Source organism: Apodemus sylvaticus, chromosome 14 (assembly GCF_947179515.1).
Source record: "Apodemus sylvaticus chromosome 14, mApoSyl1.1, whole genome shotgun sequence".
NCBI lineage: Eukaryota > Metazoa > Chordata > Mammalia > Rodentia > Muridae > Apodemus > Apodemus sylvaticus.
This window is the reverse complement of record NC_067485.1, coordinates 20282149-20302563: the sequence shown is the minus strand read 5'-3', so window position 1 is coordinate 20302563 and position 20415 is coordinate 20282149. Positions and strand designations below refer to the sequence as shown.

Below are 20415 nucleotides of genomic sequence, written 5' to 3'. Positions count from 1 at the left end.
TTGGTTTCTATTTAGGCAAGACCAGGTTTCATTCTTATCCAGAGCCTTGGACGTGAATACAGGGCCTATGGGTGTTTACTGATGACTTTGCAGTGAGATTTCTAAACATTCAGGGCCCACCCAACAGACTGTATTTCCAAGAAAATCACACACACACACACACACGCACACGCACACGCACACGCACACACTGATCCAGGGCCTTCAAACAGACTCACAACTAACTCATGGTTGTGCCTCTGGGACCCTATTGGAGAGTCTTGAACCCTTGACGATCCCAGCCAGAGTTCCAGTCTCAGCAAAGCTCCCGCCTTCTGTCTCCCACAGGGCCCTGTAGCTTCCACAGCATCAGCGTTTTCCATCCTCTCCTCTGGGCCTGGTCTCCCACCGCCACCTCCACCACCGCCTCCTCCTGGGCCACCTCCACCTTTTGAGAATGAGGGGAGACAGGAGGAGTCCTCCCCTTCTCGCTCAGCTTTATTTGCCCAGCTTAATCAGGGAGAAGCCATCACAAAAGGTAAGAAAACAAATCCTGGATGCCGACTCCCTTGCCCTTTGGCTCCAGGTGTATGGATTCTCCATGGCCTCAAGGAAATGCGCACCTTTCCACCGCCATCCTTAGGATACAGGAAGGAGGAGCTGCTCTCGTGTGGGAGCCTGCATGCTTTCCAGATCCAGGAACATAGGCTTCATTGGGCTACAATACAGACCAGTGAGGACTCAGAGACTCCGAGTTCTCAGCTGGCCAATGAGTGGTGCCTCCTCAGCCCCAGGGCTTCCCAGCCAATCTCCAAACCTAAGCCATCAAGATCAAATGAAATAGAAATGGCAAATAGTACCTCTCTCCTACCTCTTGGAAGGTCTGTCTATCATTGAACTACCTTTGTCTTTGTATGAAAAACAGTTGATTATTTTAATGCAAATGTATAACGTTTATCAGGACCAGAAGTATATTCTTGCTAGACAATATAGTCATGTGGCCAAAAGGTCTGTTTCAGGTACTTTTTGTTTTGTACATTTACTAGAACTGGGGGTGGAGAGGAGGCTCTACATGGGGCTGGCAGCTGAGAACTCAAACCTTCACAATTACTCTTGGCTCAGACCTGTGCTGCCCATCCCTCTGAAACTCACTTGCCAAGTAGAGGCATGGACTTCTAGCTCTAAAGCTGGTTTCAGATTCTGAAAAATACTTCCTGGGGTTGGCATAGCATTAAACCATACCGAATAAATGATTTAGCTATGAGTAAACCAGGCGGTCTTTGGGCTTAGTGACAAAACTGCTCACAAAAGCAACTCAAGGAATGACCTGCTTTGGCTCACAGTTTGAGAGGACACAGTCCATCACTAGGGGAAGCCACAGCAGTGGCAACACAGGGCGGCTTGCTCCCATCATAGTGGGTCAAGTGGCATGAACATTGGTACCCAGTTCACACTCTCCCTTCATCCCTATTTTGGGTGCATCTTCTCTGCTCAGTGACACATCTCTGCAAATGCTCTCGCATTCACGCCTGGAGCTATATCTCCCAGGTGACTCCAAATCGAGCTGAGTTAAGTGAAGAGATGAAGGGACAGAGTGAGTTCCTGTCATTTCTTCACTTCTTAGTAAAACAGGAAGCAGAGAGTAGACAGGAAGTATGGCCAGGCTATGATATTTCAGGAGCTGTAACCAGTGACTACTTCTTCCAGCAAGGATTTACCTCAAATCTAAAGGTTCTACAGCCCCACAGAAGAGTGTCTTGATCTAGAGACCAAGTTTTCCATGGCCCTTAAGGGACATTTACACCCAAAAAACAATGCTCTTTAAACACACACACACACACACACACACACACACACAGCGTTTGTTTCAACATAAACTTACACAGGATTCAGCCTCTGCATATGGACCTTGAACAACAGTTCTTACAATGTGTGCTACCTTCTAGTTTAGTTTCTTTTCTGTTGCTGTGACAACAGTGACTTCAAGGGAGAAGGGTTTACAATCCCAGGTTACAGTGGATCATTGTGGGGAAGTCAAGGCAGGCACTTGAAGCAGCTAGTCGCATCACAGTCAAGAGCAGAGAGAAAGTGCGTGCTTAGTGTTCAGCTAGCTTTCTACTCTTATGCACTCCAAGGCCCACAAGCAGGGAATGATGTCGCCCATTTTCTTTTCTTTTCCTTTTTCTTTTCCTTTGTTTTTTTAAGACAGGTTTTCTCTGTGTAGCCCTGGCTGTCCTGGAACTCACTCTCTAGACCAGGCTAGCCTCAAACTCAGAAATCCATCTGCCTCTGCTCTCCAAGTGCTAGGATTAAAGGCCTGCACCACCACGACCCATTTTCAAGCTGTTTTCATACCAACCAAGACAACGCCCCCACACACAGACATGTCCACAGGCCAACCTGACCTAGACACTTTCTTACTGAGATTCTCTTCCTAGGCGATCCTAGCTTAGGATAAGTTGACAACTAAAACTGTCCTTCCTTCCTAGGACTCCGACATGTCACAGATGACAAGAAGACATACAAGAATCCTAGCCTAAGGGCTCAAGGACAAATTCGATCTCCAACTAAGACCCACACGCCAAGCCCCATATCTCCAAAATTGAATTCTCCTCAGAAACATGCTCCAGTGTTGGAGCTGGAAGGGAAAAAATGGAGAGTGGTGAGTGAAATCCTGTAACATCTGAGTTGCTCGACTAAAACCAACTTCTAAACACCTCAAGCCACTTCCAAAAGACATGGGAGTTTCCAGGCAAAGTAGTAAGATGCAAAAAAAAAAAAAAAAAAAAAAAAAAAAAAAAAACGATGCCAAAATGAGAAACTGGGTACTTCTGCAGACTAACATATATTTTTCTTTTAAGTAGCTCCTGTACACTCTTCTACTTTTTAGAACTACATTTGGTTTGATTTGGTTTGGTTTTTTGAGACCAAGATGGTTTCTCTGTGTCGTCCTGGATGTCCTTGAACTTGCTCTGAAGATCAGGCTGTCCTCAAACTCAGAGACCTGCCTGACTTTGCCTCCCAAGTGCTGGGATTAAAGGTGTGTGCCACCACCGCCTTGTTTAGAACTATTTTTAAACTGTGGTAAAAATGCACATAGCATTCACCAGTAACCATTGTTGCAGTAAATATTTAATCTCAAATTGGGGTTGCTACCATGTCTTAGATCATTCGGTTCCCAGATAAAAGACACCCAACCTTTATATTTATAATAAAACCCTACTCAGCATGGGAGCTGGGCAGATACCTACCCTAGGCATCTGCTATCATGCCTACTTCCCTATAGAAGACCCAGAGTTATAATGTGCTATGTTCCACAAGGGCTGCTCTCAACCCCAGTTGGCCAGCCCTCATGACCATGTTTTCATAACTCATCTACCCATGGTGACTGCTCTCTCCGCCTTCTTCACTCTCCACCTTCTTCACTTTCCCCCTCGTGGTTTCCAGCCTCAGACCTCAAGTCCTGGAACCAAAACCCCAGCCTATCTCCTGTCCAGCTATAAGCTGTAGACAATTTTATTCACCAATGAGAGATAACTTGGGGGCAAGATTACACAGCACCACTTCGGTCTCTATATGGATTTTCTCATCCCTGGAGCAACCCAGGCCTTGGGGGCCAGTTTTTAGCATTACAATACATAGCAAAAGACCAAATCTCACCAAAGCATCTTTAAGTGCACATCCCTGTGGTGCTGGGTGTGTTTACACTGTTGGGTTTCCATCCCTGGCATTCACTGCAGGATACTGTTTATCTTGCAGAATTTAGACTGTTAGACACTGGCTCCTTTTCCTCTGGCCCTCCAGCCCCTAGCCACTACCAGTGTGCTTCCTTTCTGTGAATGTGATTACTGATTTCCAAACTTTAAGCAGGTAGGGAAGAAGCCATCAACCTGTACTCCTGGGACTCTGTGCCTTGTGGTAATGGGCTGATAGTTTAGTTCATAACCTAAAGCCACCACTGCTGTCCACTTTTCTCAAGGTTAATTATGTAAGCATGCCAGGAGTGCTTTGGATTTGGATGGTAGCCGGAGCCCCCTACTGAATCAGAGAGCTCTCTTAAAGATTAAGGAATAAAGTCCCTGGAAAGGTTGCCAAGACACTGGAGCTTGAACCATTCACTGTTCAGACCCCAGCAGCTCCATCTCCTGATGACCACAGCAGGATCTGTTGCAGCATCAAAAGGACTGCCAGCATCTGCATAGCAACCAAGTCCACATAGCAACCACACCCCTGCTCCAGCCCTGCTCCCTAGCAGGGCTGTTATCATCCAACATGCTAACTGATGCCCATATCCAAGTGGTTCACTCACTCCCAATGATTACAATCGACAGCTAAGACCTGGAGGTCTCTCCATAAGGAGAATGTTCCAGAAGACAGCATGCTGAAAGGCGACCGCTCTGTTGAAGCCTCCAGCAAGGTCAGCAGTCAGCTGGTTTGGCCCATCTTTCTGTTCATGTTTAATGTCCATGTCTGTGTTACCTTTAGGAATACCAAGAGGACAGGAATGACCTTGTCATCTCGGAGACTGAGCTGAAACAAGTGGCTTACATTTTCAAATGTGACAGATCCACTCTTCAGATAAAGGGAAAAGTAAACTCCATCACCGTTGGTAGGCAACCTGAAGCCTGTGTGTTCGCTGTGCTGAGCCACCTTGCAGAAACCCGCCTCGGGCATTCACTGGCGCTTTCCTTTCCTCTTTTAGACAACTGCAAGAAGTTTGGCCTGGTGTTTGATCATGCGGTGGGCATTGTGGAAGTGATCAACTCCAAGGACATTCAGATCCAGGTGAGCAGCCTCTACAAGCCATGCTGTGCCCTGGCCATGGCTCAGCGGGGACCACTCATCTTCCTGCAGGGGACAGAGGAAGAGACTCATTCCTTATGTCCACCCAGGAAACATCAAATTCCTGATCTTTCTAAACAAACTTCATCGTCGCCTCTCTGGGGAAGCCTGGTCTTTATTCTCAGTTATTGTTAGTCGGGTCTTGGGTTTCTACTTCCATTTTGTACAACAAACACTGTCTTACTCTCTTGATCTCAAGGGCAGCTACGGTGCTGGGGACACACACAGTTTAGTGGCCCAGTGCAGGAACTCATAAAACTCTGGGTTCTCAAACAGGTGGGGACATGGCCAGAAAGAGCTGAATTTTCATGCACGAGCAGCAAGAGAGTTAGAATTAAGGCTGAGAAAACACATACATACACACACACACACACGCACACACACACACACACACACATACACACACACACACACACACACACACACACACACAGACTCTGGGTTCTGTCCAGCACTAGAACAGAAAGCAAAGCTATCTCTGCTTCCTGTCAGTATGTACAATTCTAAAGACCTATGCAGCACCTGAACACTGTAGGCACCGAGTAAATGTTGCTGAGCGCACTGTAGATGAATCAGCTACTATATGAATAAAAGGTATTGAGAGACTATCCTAGGAAAATAACATCTCCCATACTAAAGAGAATTCCCCCCACAGAGAAAAATGACCCCAAGGGAGAAGGAGGGCGGGATACAGAGTCAATGAGATAATCAGATAAGTAGGATCAAAATTGCATTTTCAGAAACAAGAGAAAATCTGTACTCCTTCAGTCAAGTTTTGATTTTGTCAAATAGGCTTTTACAACATACAAAGATCCAAAGGACTTCTGACTTTGGGCCAAGGCCAACTCCTCTCATTGGTTCTGCTATTTGCAGGGTGTTAATTACCCTTTACAATCTGGTGTTTCCTCGAGATGATTGGCAAAATTAGATTTCAGTTATGTAAATCTTCCTCTTTCATGGGTTTCTCTCCATTCACACTTTTAATTAGAACTCACTTAATTGTATATATTACATTTGTCTATTTACCTTGTCATTTTAAGATGTTGGTTCTGTTTATGCCCACTGTGTGGAAACAGCCCTGATTGGTTATCCTGAATCCTGGATAGGAATGCCAGCTCTATGCACGCATATCTGATAATCCCAGGAAAGGGGAGGTTACGCTGTAACCAAATAAAGAACATCTCTTGAAATCCTACAGCAAATGGCACATTTCATTTAGAAGAATTGCTGTTGGCACCAAATCAAGAGCTTTCTTCCTGTCCTTATTTCTATTCAATAATGTGTTAAGGTCCTAACTCCCACAATAAGATAAGAAAAATAACCAAAATAAATAAAATTGAAAAGGAAGAGATAAAAATGTCTTTACATGACAGGGAAATGATTGTTTTATATAAAGACCAAGAGACAGCTATAAATTCTACTGCAAGACAGGTTGGTAGGTATGCTATCAACAGAAACCATTCCTCACCTCTTGACATCACATATATGCATTAGGAAAAGTAACACAAAGTAAGATTCAGAATAGCAACAAAACTGAACGGGACCAAGTAACAAACCAACAAAACAAATGGAAGGTATTTATAAAGAACACAGAATGGTTGTGAGTTAAATGAACAAAAGAGACACCAGTATCATTTCTGTCTCTTTAGTCTGTAAGTCCAGCAAAGCTCAACTATTTCAGCAAATTTTTTATTGAAGAAGAAAAGGAAGATGAGAAGGAAGTAGAGGAGTAGGAAGAGGAGGAGGAGCTTGAAATTCATTTGGAAGCTAAGAGACCAAAAAAAAGTAAAGCCAGGCGGGAGCCTCAGTGGTTAGCGGTGATACCGCTCTTGCAGAAGATATGAATCTGGCTCCTCCTAAGCACCAAACCAAGCTGCCCACAGCTGCCTGTAACTCCAGCTCCTGAGCATCTGGCATGCGCTTGTGAACTCTACGTGGTCTGCACTCACATGCGCTAACCCACACCCAGACACACATGATATACAGAACTCAAAATAAATAAATAAATAAATAAATAAATAAAGTCTTTGAAAGACTAGATAAAAATCAGTTGAGAGCAGATGAACAAGGTGAATTGAGTTGTTCTAGGGTGGCACATGGTTGGGGATATTTAAAAAAAGAACACCCCCCCAAAATAAAACAAAACAAAAAAGCAGACTAGCAAGCCATGATGCAGATGGCTGTATCCACTGAAATGGATTTTAGAACAGTTGGTTATTTACGCGGGGAAACAACACTGAGTAGCTGGAGAGATGGCTCGGCAGTTAAGTGCACTGGCTGCTCTTGCAGAGGACCCAGGTGTGGTTCCCAGCGTTCAGGTTGTATCTCCAACCATCTGCAACACCAGTCTCAGGATCTGATGCCCTCTTCTGGACACTGCAAGTACTACACACACGGCTCACTGACCACATGCAGGCAAAACACCCATACAATTAAAAAAATAAAAAATAAAACAACCACTGAATCTCTACTTCATGCTATACTTAAAAGTAGGGTTCAAAAATAAATACTTTCAAACATTTAGAACAACATACAGAAAAATAAAACTTCATGCTTTCATGGTTCATGCGAATCTAACCCTATTAAGGTTAAAATTCTAGCCTGGGGATTGAGTTCAGTGGTGAACGCACATGGGTGAGGTCCTAGGTGTTATCGCCAAAACTGTGCATGTGTGGGTGTACACGTGTGTATGTGTATGACACATGTGTATGTATCTCTCTCCCTCTCTCTCTCTCTCTCTCTCTCTCACACACACACACACACACACACACACACGGATTAAAGCACCCCAAAACCTAAAATACATATATTCAACAGCTCATTAAAAAAAGTTTGCTGCCGGGCGGTGGTGGCACACGCCTTTAATCCCAGCCTTAGGAGGCAGAGGCAGGTGGATTTCTGAGTTCGAGGTCAGCCTGGTCTACAGAATGAGTTCCAGTACAGCCAGGACTATAGGACTGTCTTGAAAAACCAAAAAATTAACTAACTAATTAATTAATTAATTAATAATAAATAAATAAATAAATTTAAAAAAGGAGGGGTTAGAGAGATGGCTCATCGGTCAAGAGCACCGACTGCTCTTCCAAAGGTCATGAGTTCAAATCTCAGCAACAACATGATGGTTCACAACCATCCATAATGAGATCTGATGCCCTCTTCTGGGGTGTCTGATGACAGCTACAGCGAGTGAGAGAGCGGGGCTGGAGCAAAAAGAAAAAGTGTATGAGGACAGCTACAGTGTACTTATACATAATAAAAAAAATCTTTAAAAAAAATAGGTGAATTTTAAAAACAGGTAAATTTTTTTAAAGGACATTGGGCTGAAAGGGTAAGTTATAGGATGGTGCTATGTGATAGATCCATTCATTAAAAAATAGAGAGTGTGCAAACCGATTCACACATGAAGCCCACTTATGACATGTCAAGGTGTTCTCTTGGGCACTTCACCCAACGGACAGATCATAAACAACACCCAAACAAATTTTAAAAACAACAACAAACAACCAAAGCCAGGAGAGCAGTTACATACAGGGAGGAGAGAAGAAGGGGAGGGTGAGGGAAAATCGGGTGGAAGATGACAGCATCCAGGGGACTTCCGTGATAGTGTGAGATCTTAGTTCTCGGGAGTCAGGGAACAGTGGTTGAGTGTGCGCTGCACACCGATAATCACAGCACTTGGGAGGACTCCTTGCAGTTAGACACCAGCTTGATCTGTACAACAAGTTCCAGGCTAGCCAGGGCTGCAAAATGAAACCAAGTCTCAAAAACAAACAATAAACACAGTAAAGCTGGGTGTGACCGTGTACACCTGTGACCAAAGCACTCGGGAGGTAGAGACAGAAGAATCAGCAATTCAGAGCCATCAGTGGCCCCAAGTGAGTTCAAAGCCAACCTAGGCTGCATGAGATCCTGTCAGGAGGGAGGGAGGAGGGAGGGGGAGGGAGGAGGGAGGGAAGGAGGAGGGAGGGGAAGGGAAGGAAGGAAGGAAGGAAGCAAGCTTTCAGACACACTAAAAGGGAAAACGTTACAATGCAACACTATCTATTATTCTTTTTGTGTTTCCATGCCTGAAATATCTTGTTACAGTTTTAAGGATGTGCACCGTGCACTGTCAACAGTTACCTCGGGAAGGGTGAACCACTGGTTGCCTGTGGAAGGAACTAGAAGGAGCAATTCTGAGACAAGAGAAACATTTGCTAGGACACTTAGTGAATTTCTGGATGCTCAAACCAAGAGCGTGCCATTACCTAGTTAAAGTGCCTAGTAGATTGTCTGAAAAGGGCCGGGGCGCAACTGAAGCAGAAATCACTCACCACCTGGGGCTGGGATGGGAACCGACTGTAAGTGGCCATTAGTGATATTTTTAGAATAGTGGCACTATTCTGAAAGCGGCTTGTGGTCCTGATTGCACAACTCTTTACATTTGCGAAATAACATCCAATTGTACACTTAAAAATAGATGGCTCGTATATTTTCAGATTTTACTTCGATAGGGTTATTTAAAGAAAAGAAAAAAAGCTAAAGTTCATATAATTTGGTCTGGCAATCCTATTTTTTTCTGGCAAAAAACAAACAAACAAAACCAATGTTCTAGGAAAACATACAGATTGGGGAAGACAGACAACCACCGTCAATGGAAATTTTTTAAATTATTACTGGAAAATAATATTCATAAGCCAAGCCTCTAGGAGTCGCTGGCACCTCCTCGCTGTCCTTGGCTGGTGGCATCTGTGGGCTTCAGGCTGGCATGTAAATGCTTTTCATCATTGTAACATAAAGAAATCTACAAGTCATAAAACATGTCTAGGCACACATGCTTGCACACACACACACACACACACACACACACACACTCCTGTATATATACTATTTTATCTCAGGTAGAGCCCTGCCTATATTTGCCTGACCTTGAAGGACCCAGCTAGGCCTTTCTCTTGCTCTGGGCTGTAATTCCAACTCAGTATCCAGTTTCTAGGGAGCAAGAGGAGGAGAAGGAGAGGCCCAGTGACTGGCTAGACGCCCCACGAGGAATTCTTTGGGGTACCTGTACCACAGACAGAATGTGTTCCTTTGGTTTGCAAACTAGCCTTTTCTTCAGGCTGAAAGGAGAGATGTCTTCTTTGCTTGAATTACCATTACAAGAAGGAAACTTCTAGAGTTGTAATGAAGTCTTTGGGAGAGTGGTATATCCCTGTGGACATTGTGGGAAGGTTTGAAAACTGATTGTTAGAAGAGAAACTTAAAACCCATCTGAGTTTTTCCTGGACTTAGATACTTGTCAACAACACAAAGCATAGCCTCTGCTTGCTCAGGGGTCCCGATTATCTGAATGTCCTCAGTCTGAGCTCCTGAACTGAGTGCATTCTGAGAAACCTAGACACCTACCTCAGTTGGCCTTCACCTCTGCCCTCAGACTCTTACTGAGGCCCTCTGCCCTCAGACTCCTACCCGGCAAATGACTTCCGTGAGAAGAATTAGAGTTTCCTACTTGTTCTGAAGTTTGGGAACAATCTACTTGGCTTCTATTTGAAATTAATCTTATCGCTCAGTGTCTGTATGGATATTTGTTCTAGCCCCAGTCTCAGAGATAACTGTCCAAACATAAATTTTAAGCAAATGAATCCTGTTTCTCTTATCATGAAATCAGATAGGTGGTTCAGATTCACTAACGGGTGGTGGGGCTTTTCTGAACAGTGTAGCTGCTGCCTCCAAATTAATCCCTTAATTTCATCTCAAGAAAGGAAAATCCTGCCTATTTGGAGTCCCTCTGGAATAGTCCTTTCACTCTGTCCTCAGATGACACTTGCCCTGCACATAGATACACACACACACACACACACAGAGGGAGAGAGACAGACAGACAGACAAAGACAGAGAGCATACTCCCCCATGAGTCCTACAGAGGCTAAGCTCAGGAGACCCTCTGGAGAGTTCCTGCTTGGAGACGTGGCCATTTTTATTTCTTTGCTTCGGTCGCATTTTTTTCCTTAGGTAATGGGGAAAGTGCCCACAATCTCCATCAATAAGACCGAAGGATGCCACCTGTACCTCAGTGAAGATGCGCTAGACTGTGAGATCGTGAGCGCCAAGTCGTCCGAGATGAACGTCCTGGTCCCTCAGGGTGACGATTACGTAAGTACCTTCTCTAAAAGCCTGCCCAGGAGAGTTTGTGTGGCATAGTCATGTTAGCAGTCTTGGAGAGGGCCTCGTCAGCTACCATCTCATGAGCTTCATTCGAAGACAACGCAACAGGCAGGCAAGTGAAGGAGCCAAAACTAGTGTGATGCTCCTCTTAGCATGAGGGTCTACTAGGAAGCTCAAGAGAAAAGGCTCAGAACGCTAACAAAAACCTAGGGCTGGATTCAGGAGCCTCACAATGGGACCCAGAATTCAGGTTCTTTGTATATACTGTGGGAAAGAGAGCACATTCACGCCGTGACACATGTGGCAGTCTGAGGAAAACCTCGGGCTCAGGCGTTGCCTTCCTCCACCTTATGTGAGACAGGGTTTCCTGTTCACCACTGTCTGTCCAAGCTTTGGGGGTCATCCTCCCATCCCTCCATCTTACCATAGAAGGGCTGAGATTGCAGGCACGGTTTATGGAGAGGTTTTGGGGGATTCAAAGTCAGGCCCTTCTGCTTAGACAGACAAGCACTGCGCCCACTGAGCCATCTCCCCAGCCCCAGAAGCTTCTTAGCCGACTCCCAAGTAAGTCCTCGTACCATCAGCCCACCGAATTCTCCATTTAGAAACACTAGCCCAAGTAATTCAGCGAGAACTTCCTTTACATCCTCTCTCCCCAGTGAAGCAGTTTCTAGAAGAACCATATTAGATGTCCACTCAGTCAACGTTGAATAAGATTGAGTAAATCTCCTTTGCGGGATTCTGAAGTATAGCACACCTGCTCATTGTTCTTATGTGGAAACGAACACATGGAGAATTCCACATCTAACTGGGCAGGGCGGGGCAGGGGGAGGCAAACAAGAGATTCGGCAAGATGCTTTCAAGGGAAGGACCACATCAGCGTGCTGGGTTGCTTGCCAGCCATCTACAGGTTGCAGTCAGCAGGCAGGTTGATTTCCTTAAGCAGAGATTTTCTCTGGCTCTACCCTCACATACCACACACTGTAGCCTAGAGTTCCTTATCGGGGTTTAAAACACAATACTATGCAAACAATGAGACACGGTGGAGACGCTAACCCTGCTAGAGACAAGCATTCCCTCCAGGGCTCTCAGGGTAAAGGCAGCCATGTTGGGCCATCCCTGGTCTTCGTAGCTGTTTAAGCAGAATGTCCGCTGTCTGGGAACTGGATCAGCTGAGCTAAGCTCTGGGGTTTAGAGCAGCACTTCAAACTCATCAAGCTAGTCTCCAAGCATGCTACCAGGCACCTGTAATTGTTAAAGACATCCACACAGGTTCCAGGACAAAGCCCAGATTGAGACCCATTGCCTTAGAAGCGGTGCTTCTCAGCTGTAGGTCATGACCCTTGCAGGGGTCAAATAACCCTTTCACGGGGGTCACATGTCAGACATCCTGCAGATCAGACATCTGCATTACAACTCAGAACAGTGACAAAATTACAGTTATGAAGTAGCAACGAAAGTAATTTTATGGCCGGGGTCACCACACTGTGAGGAACTGTATTGAAGGGTCACAGCATTAGGAAGGCCGAGAACCACTGACTTAGAGAATAGAATATAATCAAAACCTGAGCTTTTGTATTAAAAAGTAGTTCTTGCCTCTTTGGGTCAGTGACTTTGCTCCCTCAGGTTGTTGGGCCTCTTCACACACTTTGCAGGAGGTGGGGAGCTGCAGTGCAGACCCTGCCTTGGGTGTCAGGATGTGGGGATGGACAGCAAGCAGGCTTCATCCTGATGGAAACCAACTCCCCGGAGAAGAGCCAGGGATGCCTCTGTCCCTCTGATGCTGCAGAACCAGACTACAAAAGAGGATGAGGCTCAGAGGCCTATGTCCCTAGCACACAGCAGGGCCTGGGTTCCATCCCCAACTCCAGGTCTGCGACATCCCACTTGGGAACAAGCACAAAGCTGAGTTTACACTCGAAGATTATCAGAAGTGGTAGCAGGTATACAGGTGCCTTAGGTTACTCAAGAGTAGTCCTGCTGAAGGCCGTGACATACATTTGGAGTCTTAGTGCCTAGGAGGTTAGGGTAGGAGGATCATGAGTTCAAGGCCAGCCTGGGCTACATAGCACAAGATTCTGTTTTTTTCTATTGAAAATTTCATTCTAGAATTTTTTCCTTATTACAGTAAGTAAATAAATCATTTCGCAGGATTGTACAGGAAATCTAGTGAGGCTCCCAAAACCAGAGTCAAGGGGCTTGAGTTTGTGTGTCTTTATATGTGTGTGGGTTTATATGTGGTGTATGTGTAGTGTGTGGTATGGTGTGTGGGTGTGGTGTATGTGGTGTGTGTGTGTGTGGTGTGTGGTGTGTGTTTGGTGTGTGTGTATGTGTGTGGTGTGTGTGGTGTGTAGTATGCTATGTGGATGGTATGGGTGTGGGGTGTGTGTGTGTGTGTGTGTGGTGTGTGTGGTGTGTTTGGTGTGTGTGTGTGGTGTGTGTGTGTGTGTTTGGTGTGTGTGTATGTGTGTGGTGTGTGTGGTGTGTAGTATGCTGTGTGGATAGTATGTGCGGTGTGTATGTGATGTGGTGTATGTGTGTATGGTGTGATGTGTGTGTGGTATGTGTGTGGTTTGTGTGTGGTTTGTGTGTGGTGTGTGTCTGTGTGGTATGTATGTGTCTGGTGTGTGTGTAGTGTGTGTGTATGTGTGTGTGTGTGGTGTGTATATGTGTGGTCTATGTGGTTTGTGTGTGTGTGTGATATGTGTGCATGTGTGGTGTATGTGGTATGTGTGTGTGGTATATGCGTGTGTGGTATGGTGTGTGTGTATGTGTGTGTGTGTGTGTGTGTGTGTGTGTCTGCACCTGTGTATGGACACATGTTCTCGTGCCCTAAGGACATTTCTACAACGTCTCAAAGCATAGACAAGTCTGGGCCGCATTCACACACTGATTTCCCCTGAGAATCTGAAGACCTCAGCTTCTCATTCTCTTCCCCAGTCTTGCTGAATCAGAGTCAGCATGTTAGTAGGATGATAGGCGGATCCAGCACCTGATGGCGTTTGATGGAGGTCAGTAGCTAAGCCTGTTGGCTGCACTGCTCCCTGCTGCTGTCATTCCAGGCCCCTGCTGAGCCTCTCAGACCTCTGCTCCCTGGGGGTGGCATCCCAGCAGCCCGGAGCTCAGGAGGTCTTTGGAGGATGCCTGAGTTTGTTCCTGTTTGGTTCTCATATGAATGCCTAACTCGAGGCTCTGGGTGTAGATCGGGTGCAATATTTGCCGACCCTGAACGGGGCCCAGGGTTCTACCTTAACCCGTGGCACACACCTGTAATCCCAAAACTCAGAAGGTAGAGGCAGAAGGATAGGAGGTTTGAGATCAGCTTCAATCAAGTATAACGTGAGTTCAAAGCTAGCCTGGGTACTTGGTCTGTCTCAAAAAGCAAGCCTGGTTCTTCATAAACACTAATGATAGGATGATCCCAGAATGAAGTCACAGACCAGGCAGCTCTGCCTGTGACTCGGCCCTCTCTATGATGCAGATTGGGATCCGATACAATTTCTTTCGCCCATCGCATGACACCCATGATCCTTCAACCTGTCTGCAGGAGCATGCCATGTAACTAACTGTCCTTCTCAACTTCTTCCAGAGAGAATTTCCCATTCCTGAGCAGTTCAAGACAATATGGGATGGATCCAAGCTGGTCACCGAACCTGCAGAAATCATGGCCTGACATCCAAGAGCTATCCTTCCTGAGTCTCCTCTAGCAAACAGGAGCAAGCCGCTAATAGGAGCTAGATTCACCATAGCCCTGGCGTCCGTGCCAGCGTCCTGCAATTCTGTGCCGTGGAAACCAGTATCTCTTCTGGCAGGCTTTTATGGGCATTTTGAAATATTTAACATTTGATCATGATTTGTGTGTGATTTTACTTCCACATGATAACTAGTAAACAGCAGTTAAAGGGAAAAGAATTGTGTTCCCATCACAACACCGGCTCCGTAACTGATAAGGAAAAGCCCTGCCTATTTCTTCCTTTCAGTTTAATTGCTAGTTGAAAAAAAAAATGAAGCCTTAGAGAATCTATGTATGTTTTTACCTTTTAGACAACTTTAACATGATGAGATAGTCTTGTGCCCTGAAGAATAAACTCTATTTTTTAATTTTTACATGTTCACCTTTATCAGCGTGGACATCCTGTCAGCATGAATGCACACTTTAGTCCAAGTTTTTACAAACACGCATACATACACAAAGAGGAAACGTCTAAGGAAACACAATATACCCTTTATAGTTACTGAAAAACAAAAGAAATTTTAACTCATCATTTTAAATATCCCACCCCCCTCAAGTCACTTTGAAAATTCTAATTTGTCTGCATATTCCTAAGACAAAGGGCAGTGGCTGGGAGGGCTGAGGTGGGGACTCAGTCCTCATTTTTTGGCTTTGTAATACCTCAATGGTTCTGTTCCAAGAATAGCTCAACCTTTGCTTTCCAGTTTTGAAGTTACCTGTACTCTCAGACAACCCCACACAGCTCTCTAATACTTATTAGAGATGAGCCTCTCTTCCAACAGCCAGGCCAACCAGTTCTAACCAGCCTCAAAGACAAACGCCCATGAGCCAGACTGTTGCTTCTCCACTCAGTTGTTTGGCTCTGGTTGGGTTTTCTAGTCTGATAGTACACACTCTTCTAGGGAGCAACAACGCTCCCCACGCCTCTTCTCTGCACACGGCTGAGAACTCCGCAGCTTTCTGGGTCTTGTGTAACAAACACAAACTTAAGCTTTTGGAACCAATGGAGGCATCTAGATTGTGCCTATGAATGCCTCGATGGCCAGCGTTTTCAGTTTTTGAATAGCTTCTAGATCCATGTAGTATTCACATCACTGATGTTGGCGTATCAAAGTTTTGCTGTAAAAGTTCTGTCCTTACGAACTGTGTTGTGGCTTTAGTAAGTATAATTTTTGAACAGTAAAGTTATACTAAGTAAAACCTAATTGTTTAAATACTGAGATGAATCCTGGTTTGGTTTTGGGAAGGGGGAAGGTGTTTGTTTGCATTTGTTTTGTCCTGTTTTATCTTTTGCTTGCTTGCGTGTTGGTTGATTTGTTTGCTGCAGTCAGCCAGAGATACAAATTGAGATGCTATCTAGGAAAAACAAAATGACAGGGCCAAGAGAGATGGCTCAGCAGTTGGAGGTGCTTAAGGCCGAGCCTGACAGCCTGAGTTTGGTCTCCAGGAACCATGTGGTGGAAGGAGAGAAGTGACTTACACAAGAAGTCCTCTGAGCTCTACATGCACATCATGAAAACACATGTCAACACACACATACATGCAAGCACACATACACATACACACATACAAGCACACATGCAAGCACACACACATACACATGCTAGCATACACACATGCAAGGACACACACACAAGTTTATTTTTAATTTTAAACTTAAAAAAAAAAAATAAAGGTCAAAATGGAGCAGGAGACATGGCCGCAGTTAGGAGCTCGGCTGTTCTTGTAGAGGACCCATGTTCAATTCCATTGCCCACTGGGCAGCTCATAACCATCTGTAACTCCAGTTCCAAGGGGTCTGACATGCTTGTGGGCACCTGCATGCATGTGGTGCACCTGCACACTCGGTCACACACATGTACATCAAGTTATATTTTAAAAGTCAATATAAAAATTGCCATCACATTATATTACGTTTTTGCATTGTAGTGGCTTTGTGTAACCAGGGTAGTTTTTTTTTTTTTAATTAAAAAATAAAACTAGAGGGCTGGAGAGATAGCTCAGTGGGTAAGAGCACTGACTGCTCTACCAGAGGTCCTGAGTTCAATTCCTAGCAACCACATAGTGGCTCACAACCATCTGTAATGGCATCAGATGCCCTCTTCTGGTATGTCTGAAGACAGCAACAGTGTACTCACATAAAATAAATAAATAGACCTTTAAAAATTAAAAATAAAAATAAAACTAGAAGGAAAGAAAATAAGTTGCAAAATAAGTCGCAGAAAGTCAAGTGCCATGGACTCCCGTGTCTCTTTAGTATGTTACGATGAAAATGAAATCCCAGAAGCAGCCTTCGCTGTAAATCCTTTCCTGGATAATACTGCTTGCAACCCAGCTTGATCCCTTCTAAAGGTCTCCCCTTCCACATGCCCGTGGGAATGATGGAGAACAAAAACTGTGTACTTTATCCCTTTGCTCACTGGAAATGTCTACATCAGCTTCTTAGAGACCATGACTCTGCCTCAGCCATTTTTAGAGAGGCAGAAGCTGGGATCCCCTTGTACAGAGAGAAGCAGCAGCAGGTGAGGGAAAGGCTGCAGCAGCAGCTCGCGCTGACAACGGTAGTTCCCTGAGTCTAGCATCTCCGTGAAGTGCTTGGCCAGCATCGCATCCACTCGTTCCTTCCCAATCATCAGTAAAGTTCCAAACACTGCCTTTTCCCAGGGGAACTCCTTTGTGTGTGATAAGTGTCTCTGTACCCTCCCCGCACGCCATCTCTACCTCATTAGTTCCTCGCTGTGTTAATGTGTCTCCCTTCAGTTCATTGCCTGCAAGGATGACGCTCAAACCCCCCTGCGTCTGAACCCGTCTCCCCTGTTCCCAATTCTCGATGTCCATAGATTATTTCCATCTACTTTCCCCCACTTCTCAGTGTGGCTGAAGTCACATACATTTCCCACATGTGTTCTCCACATGTGGGAATCCAGTGTTCTTCGGCTACCTGCCAAGTTTAAGGCCCTGTCTTAGTCACTTGTTACTCTGTTTAAATACCTAATAAGAGCAATTGCAAAAAGGGTGGGTTTATTTTGGCTTACAGTTTTAAGGGATACAGTCCATCTCAGTGGAGAAGGCATGATAGCAGGAACATGGGGTAGCTTGTAAAATCGATTTAATTATATCTATCCCTGTCTTAGCTTTCAAATGAATTAGACTCAGACTATATGACTTATTTACATAGCTTTGCAAAATTACTGGGGGAGTTATCCCTAATCTATCTTTCTGTATGCTAAACTGTCTACTTCCCCAGCTGTGCCCCCCCCCCAAATACTCGCTGTTTGAGTCTTCCTGGGCTATTTTCGCCCCACCAACCTGTCCTTAGGATCCATTTCATTTGGGCATGTGCTCCTGCTCCATCATATCTAGTGGAAATCTCTCCTCCTTCCTCCAAGATCCTTCTCTCTTTCCCTTTCTTCTTGGAGTCCCTACCTACAACCCCCCTAGTCACACAAGCCCTGCCTACCTCTGTTCTCCTCAGTGATTGGCTATCACCAGTTATATTTAACCAATAATTTTAAATTGGGGAGCGAGGTTTAGTCAACAAGGGCTGGAGTACAAGGGGATTTGCTGGTCTTTGAGCAGCCAAGTCTTGGGGTAGAGCCTTTGATTACATTAGCAGCACCAGACCAAACCCCAACAGTAGCTGGGCACATTGCAGAGAGCGAGGCAGGAAGTGGAACCTGGCTGTCAAATCTCAAGGCCAGTGACCCACATCCCCTAGCAAGGCTCCACCTCCTAAAAGGGTTCATAACCTTCAAAAACAGCCTCTCCTGCCAAAGACCAAGCGTTCAAGCAAATGAATCTGTCCAGAGCATTGCACACTGCAGCCCCAACGGGCCTCTCGTACTTTCTATCCTAGATTTATAATTACCCATTTCCTGTGGTAGGACACATGGATAGAAGTGAAGATGGAGGAGATGGTAGTTCAGTCTTCTTTTTCAGTACAATGTTTGAGATGCTCTTTGTAGCCCAAGCTGAACTGTAACTTGCTAGGTAGCCCATTCTGGCCTTTAAATCACCATAAATCTCTCACCACAGCCTTGGGGTGCTGAGGTTATAGGCATGAGCCACCATGGCCGGGCCAGGGTTCCATTTTAGACGTGTTTTCAGGATGTCTTTGTGGCATAGAACTGAAAATGTCAGCTAATAGATAAGCAGATCTGGCGTCCTCTCTGACACCAACGCCCTAGGGATTATTTCATGAGCTAAATAGAACCTCATTAAACATACTCATTACAAAGAACTTGCTTTAAAACATTGGTACTGTCTGCACCACTGCAGGTACAGAGGCAGTTTTTTTTTTTTTTTTTTAATTTTTTTTTTTTTATTATTCGGTATAATTTATTTACATTTCAAATGATTTCCCCTTTTCTAGCCCCCCCACTCCCCGAAAGTCCCGCAAACCCCCTTCTCTTCCCCTGTCCTCCCACCCACCCCTTCCCACTTCCCCGTTCTGGTTCAGAGGCAGTTTTGACAGCCATTTTAAGGGCTCTCGTTCCTGCAAAGGAGACAGGCTGGTTTTATGTTAGCTCTATTGAGCACACTTCAGTATTTCTTTGTGTAAGGCAGCTGCTGTCTGCTCTGCATGTAGACGAGAAACAAGATCAAATGCCCCACTGGTGTTCACCCCGATTGCCCCAGAAGATTTTTGTTCCTCTGTTTGTTTAGTAACTTGGCGCAGAATACACACGAACAAAGGGTAATGTTTGCCGAAGAGAGTTTGTGTTCAGGTTTCGATTTAGCACAAAGTCTGGTTTCATAGTCCAAGATAAGTTTTCACCTAAAGCTGCAACTTTAGATGTTTGGGGGGGTGTCTAAGTCCACTTTCTTTCTTTTACTACATTGCATTTTAGAAGCAGGGGATAGTAACGCATGCCTGGAATCCCAGCACTTGGAAGGAGGAAGCAGGAGAATCGGACTTTCAAGGTCATGGTCATCTCCAAAGTGAGTTCAAGGTCACCCAGGGCTACAAAAGACCAAGTCTCACCATAACAATCAAACGAAAAAGCATCTGTTAGGACCACCAGTCATCATTTTAAAGGGATGTCTCATTATGACACGAAGAACCAAATGAAAGATACATCCCTTATTATAAAGCATGATGCCAACTTTTAGATTTCATTTGCCAACATCACAGAAAAAAAACTTAAAAAAAAAAAAATCAACTGATGCTGAGAAGGTGGTCGGCTCAGTTGGTAGAGTGCTTGAGTCCCGGGCATGAAGCCCTGGGTTCCGAGGATACTAAACAGATAAGGCGACACTAAACAGATAAGGCAGCTGAGCTGATGTGCAAAGGTCAGGAGGGTCAAAAGGTCAAAGCTATCCTTGGATACTTAGCAAGTTTGCAGCCAGCCTGGGCACAGGAGACCTTATCTATGAAGGTCTACTTCCTCTAATTAAATTAACCTCCTCTACAGTTCACAGAAGTGTGTGTCTATTAATCAATTAATTAATTAATTAATAATAAAGTCAGATGGTAATTCCCTGAGATCAATAATTCATTCTGGGGACTAAATAGATTTTTTTATTGATAACCTTACGAACTGACTAGTTTTACTGGAAAGTTAATAAACCTGCCAGGGAAGTCTGTCTATGAATATAACAATCGTGTAGAGTTGATTAGGAAGCTTGAGATTTGCTTGCAAAGACTGACGGCCCTTTCTTGCTCACTACTCCAATGGGGCACAGTTATGTCCACACACAATGAACAAAGTACCTCA

At 44.9% G+C, this 20415-nt stretch overlaps 1 protein-coding gene across 1 annotated transcript in view; it reads left to right on the top strand.

The window, feature by feature from the left end:
* The window catches only part of Cap2 (cyclase associated actin cytoskeleton regulatory protein 2), a 146601-nt gene extending 130239 nt beyond the window's left edge, over window positions 1-16362 (top strand). Inside the window, exons 8-13 of the mRNA XM_052157289.1 lie at window positions 328-517; window positions 2469-2641; window positions 4465-4588; window positions 4682-4764; window positions 10813-10953; window positions 14555-16362. Coding sequence (XP_052013249.1) covers window positions 328-517; window positions 2469-2641; window positions 4465-4588; window positions 4682-4764; window positions 10813-10953; window positions 14555-14638 — 795 coding nt within the window. The 3' untranslated portion in view covers window positions 14639-16362. The remainder of the gene's footprint in view (window positions 1-327; window positions 518-2468; window positions 2642-4464; window positions 4589-4681; window positions 4765-10812; window positions 10954-14554) is intronic.
* The last annotated feature ends 4053 nt before the right edge of the window (window positions 16363-20415 follow it).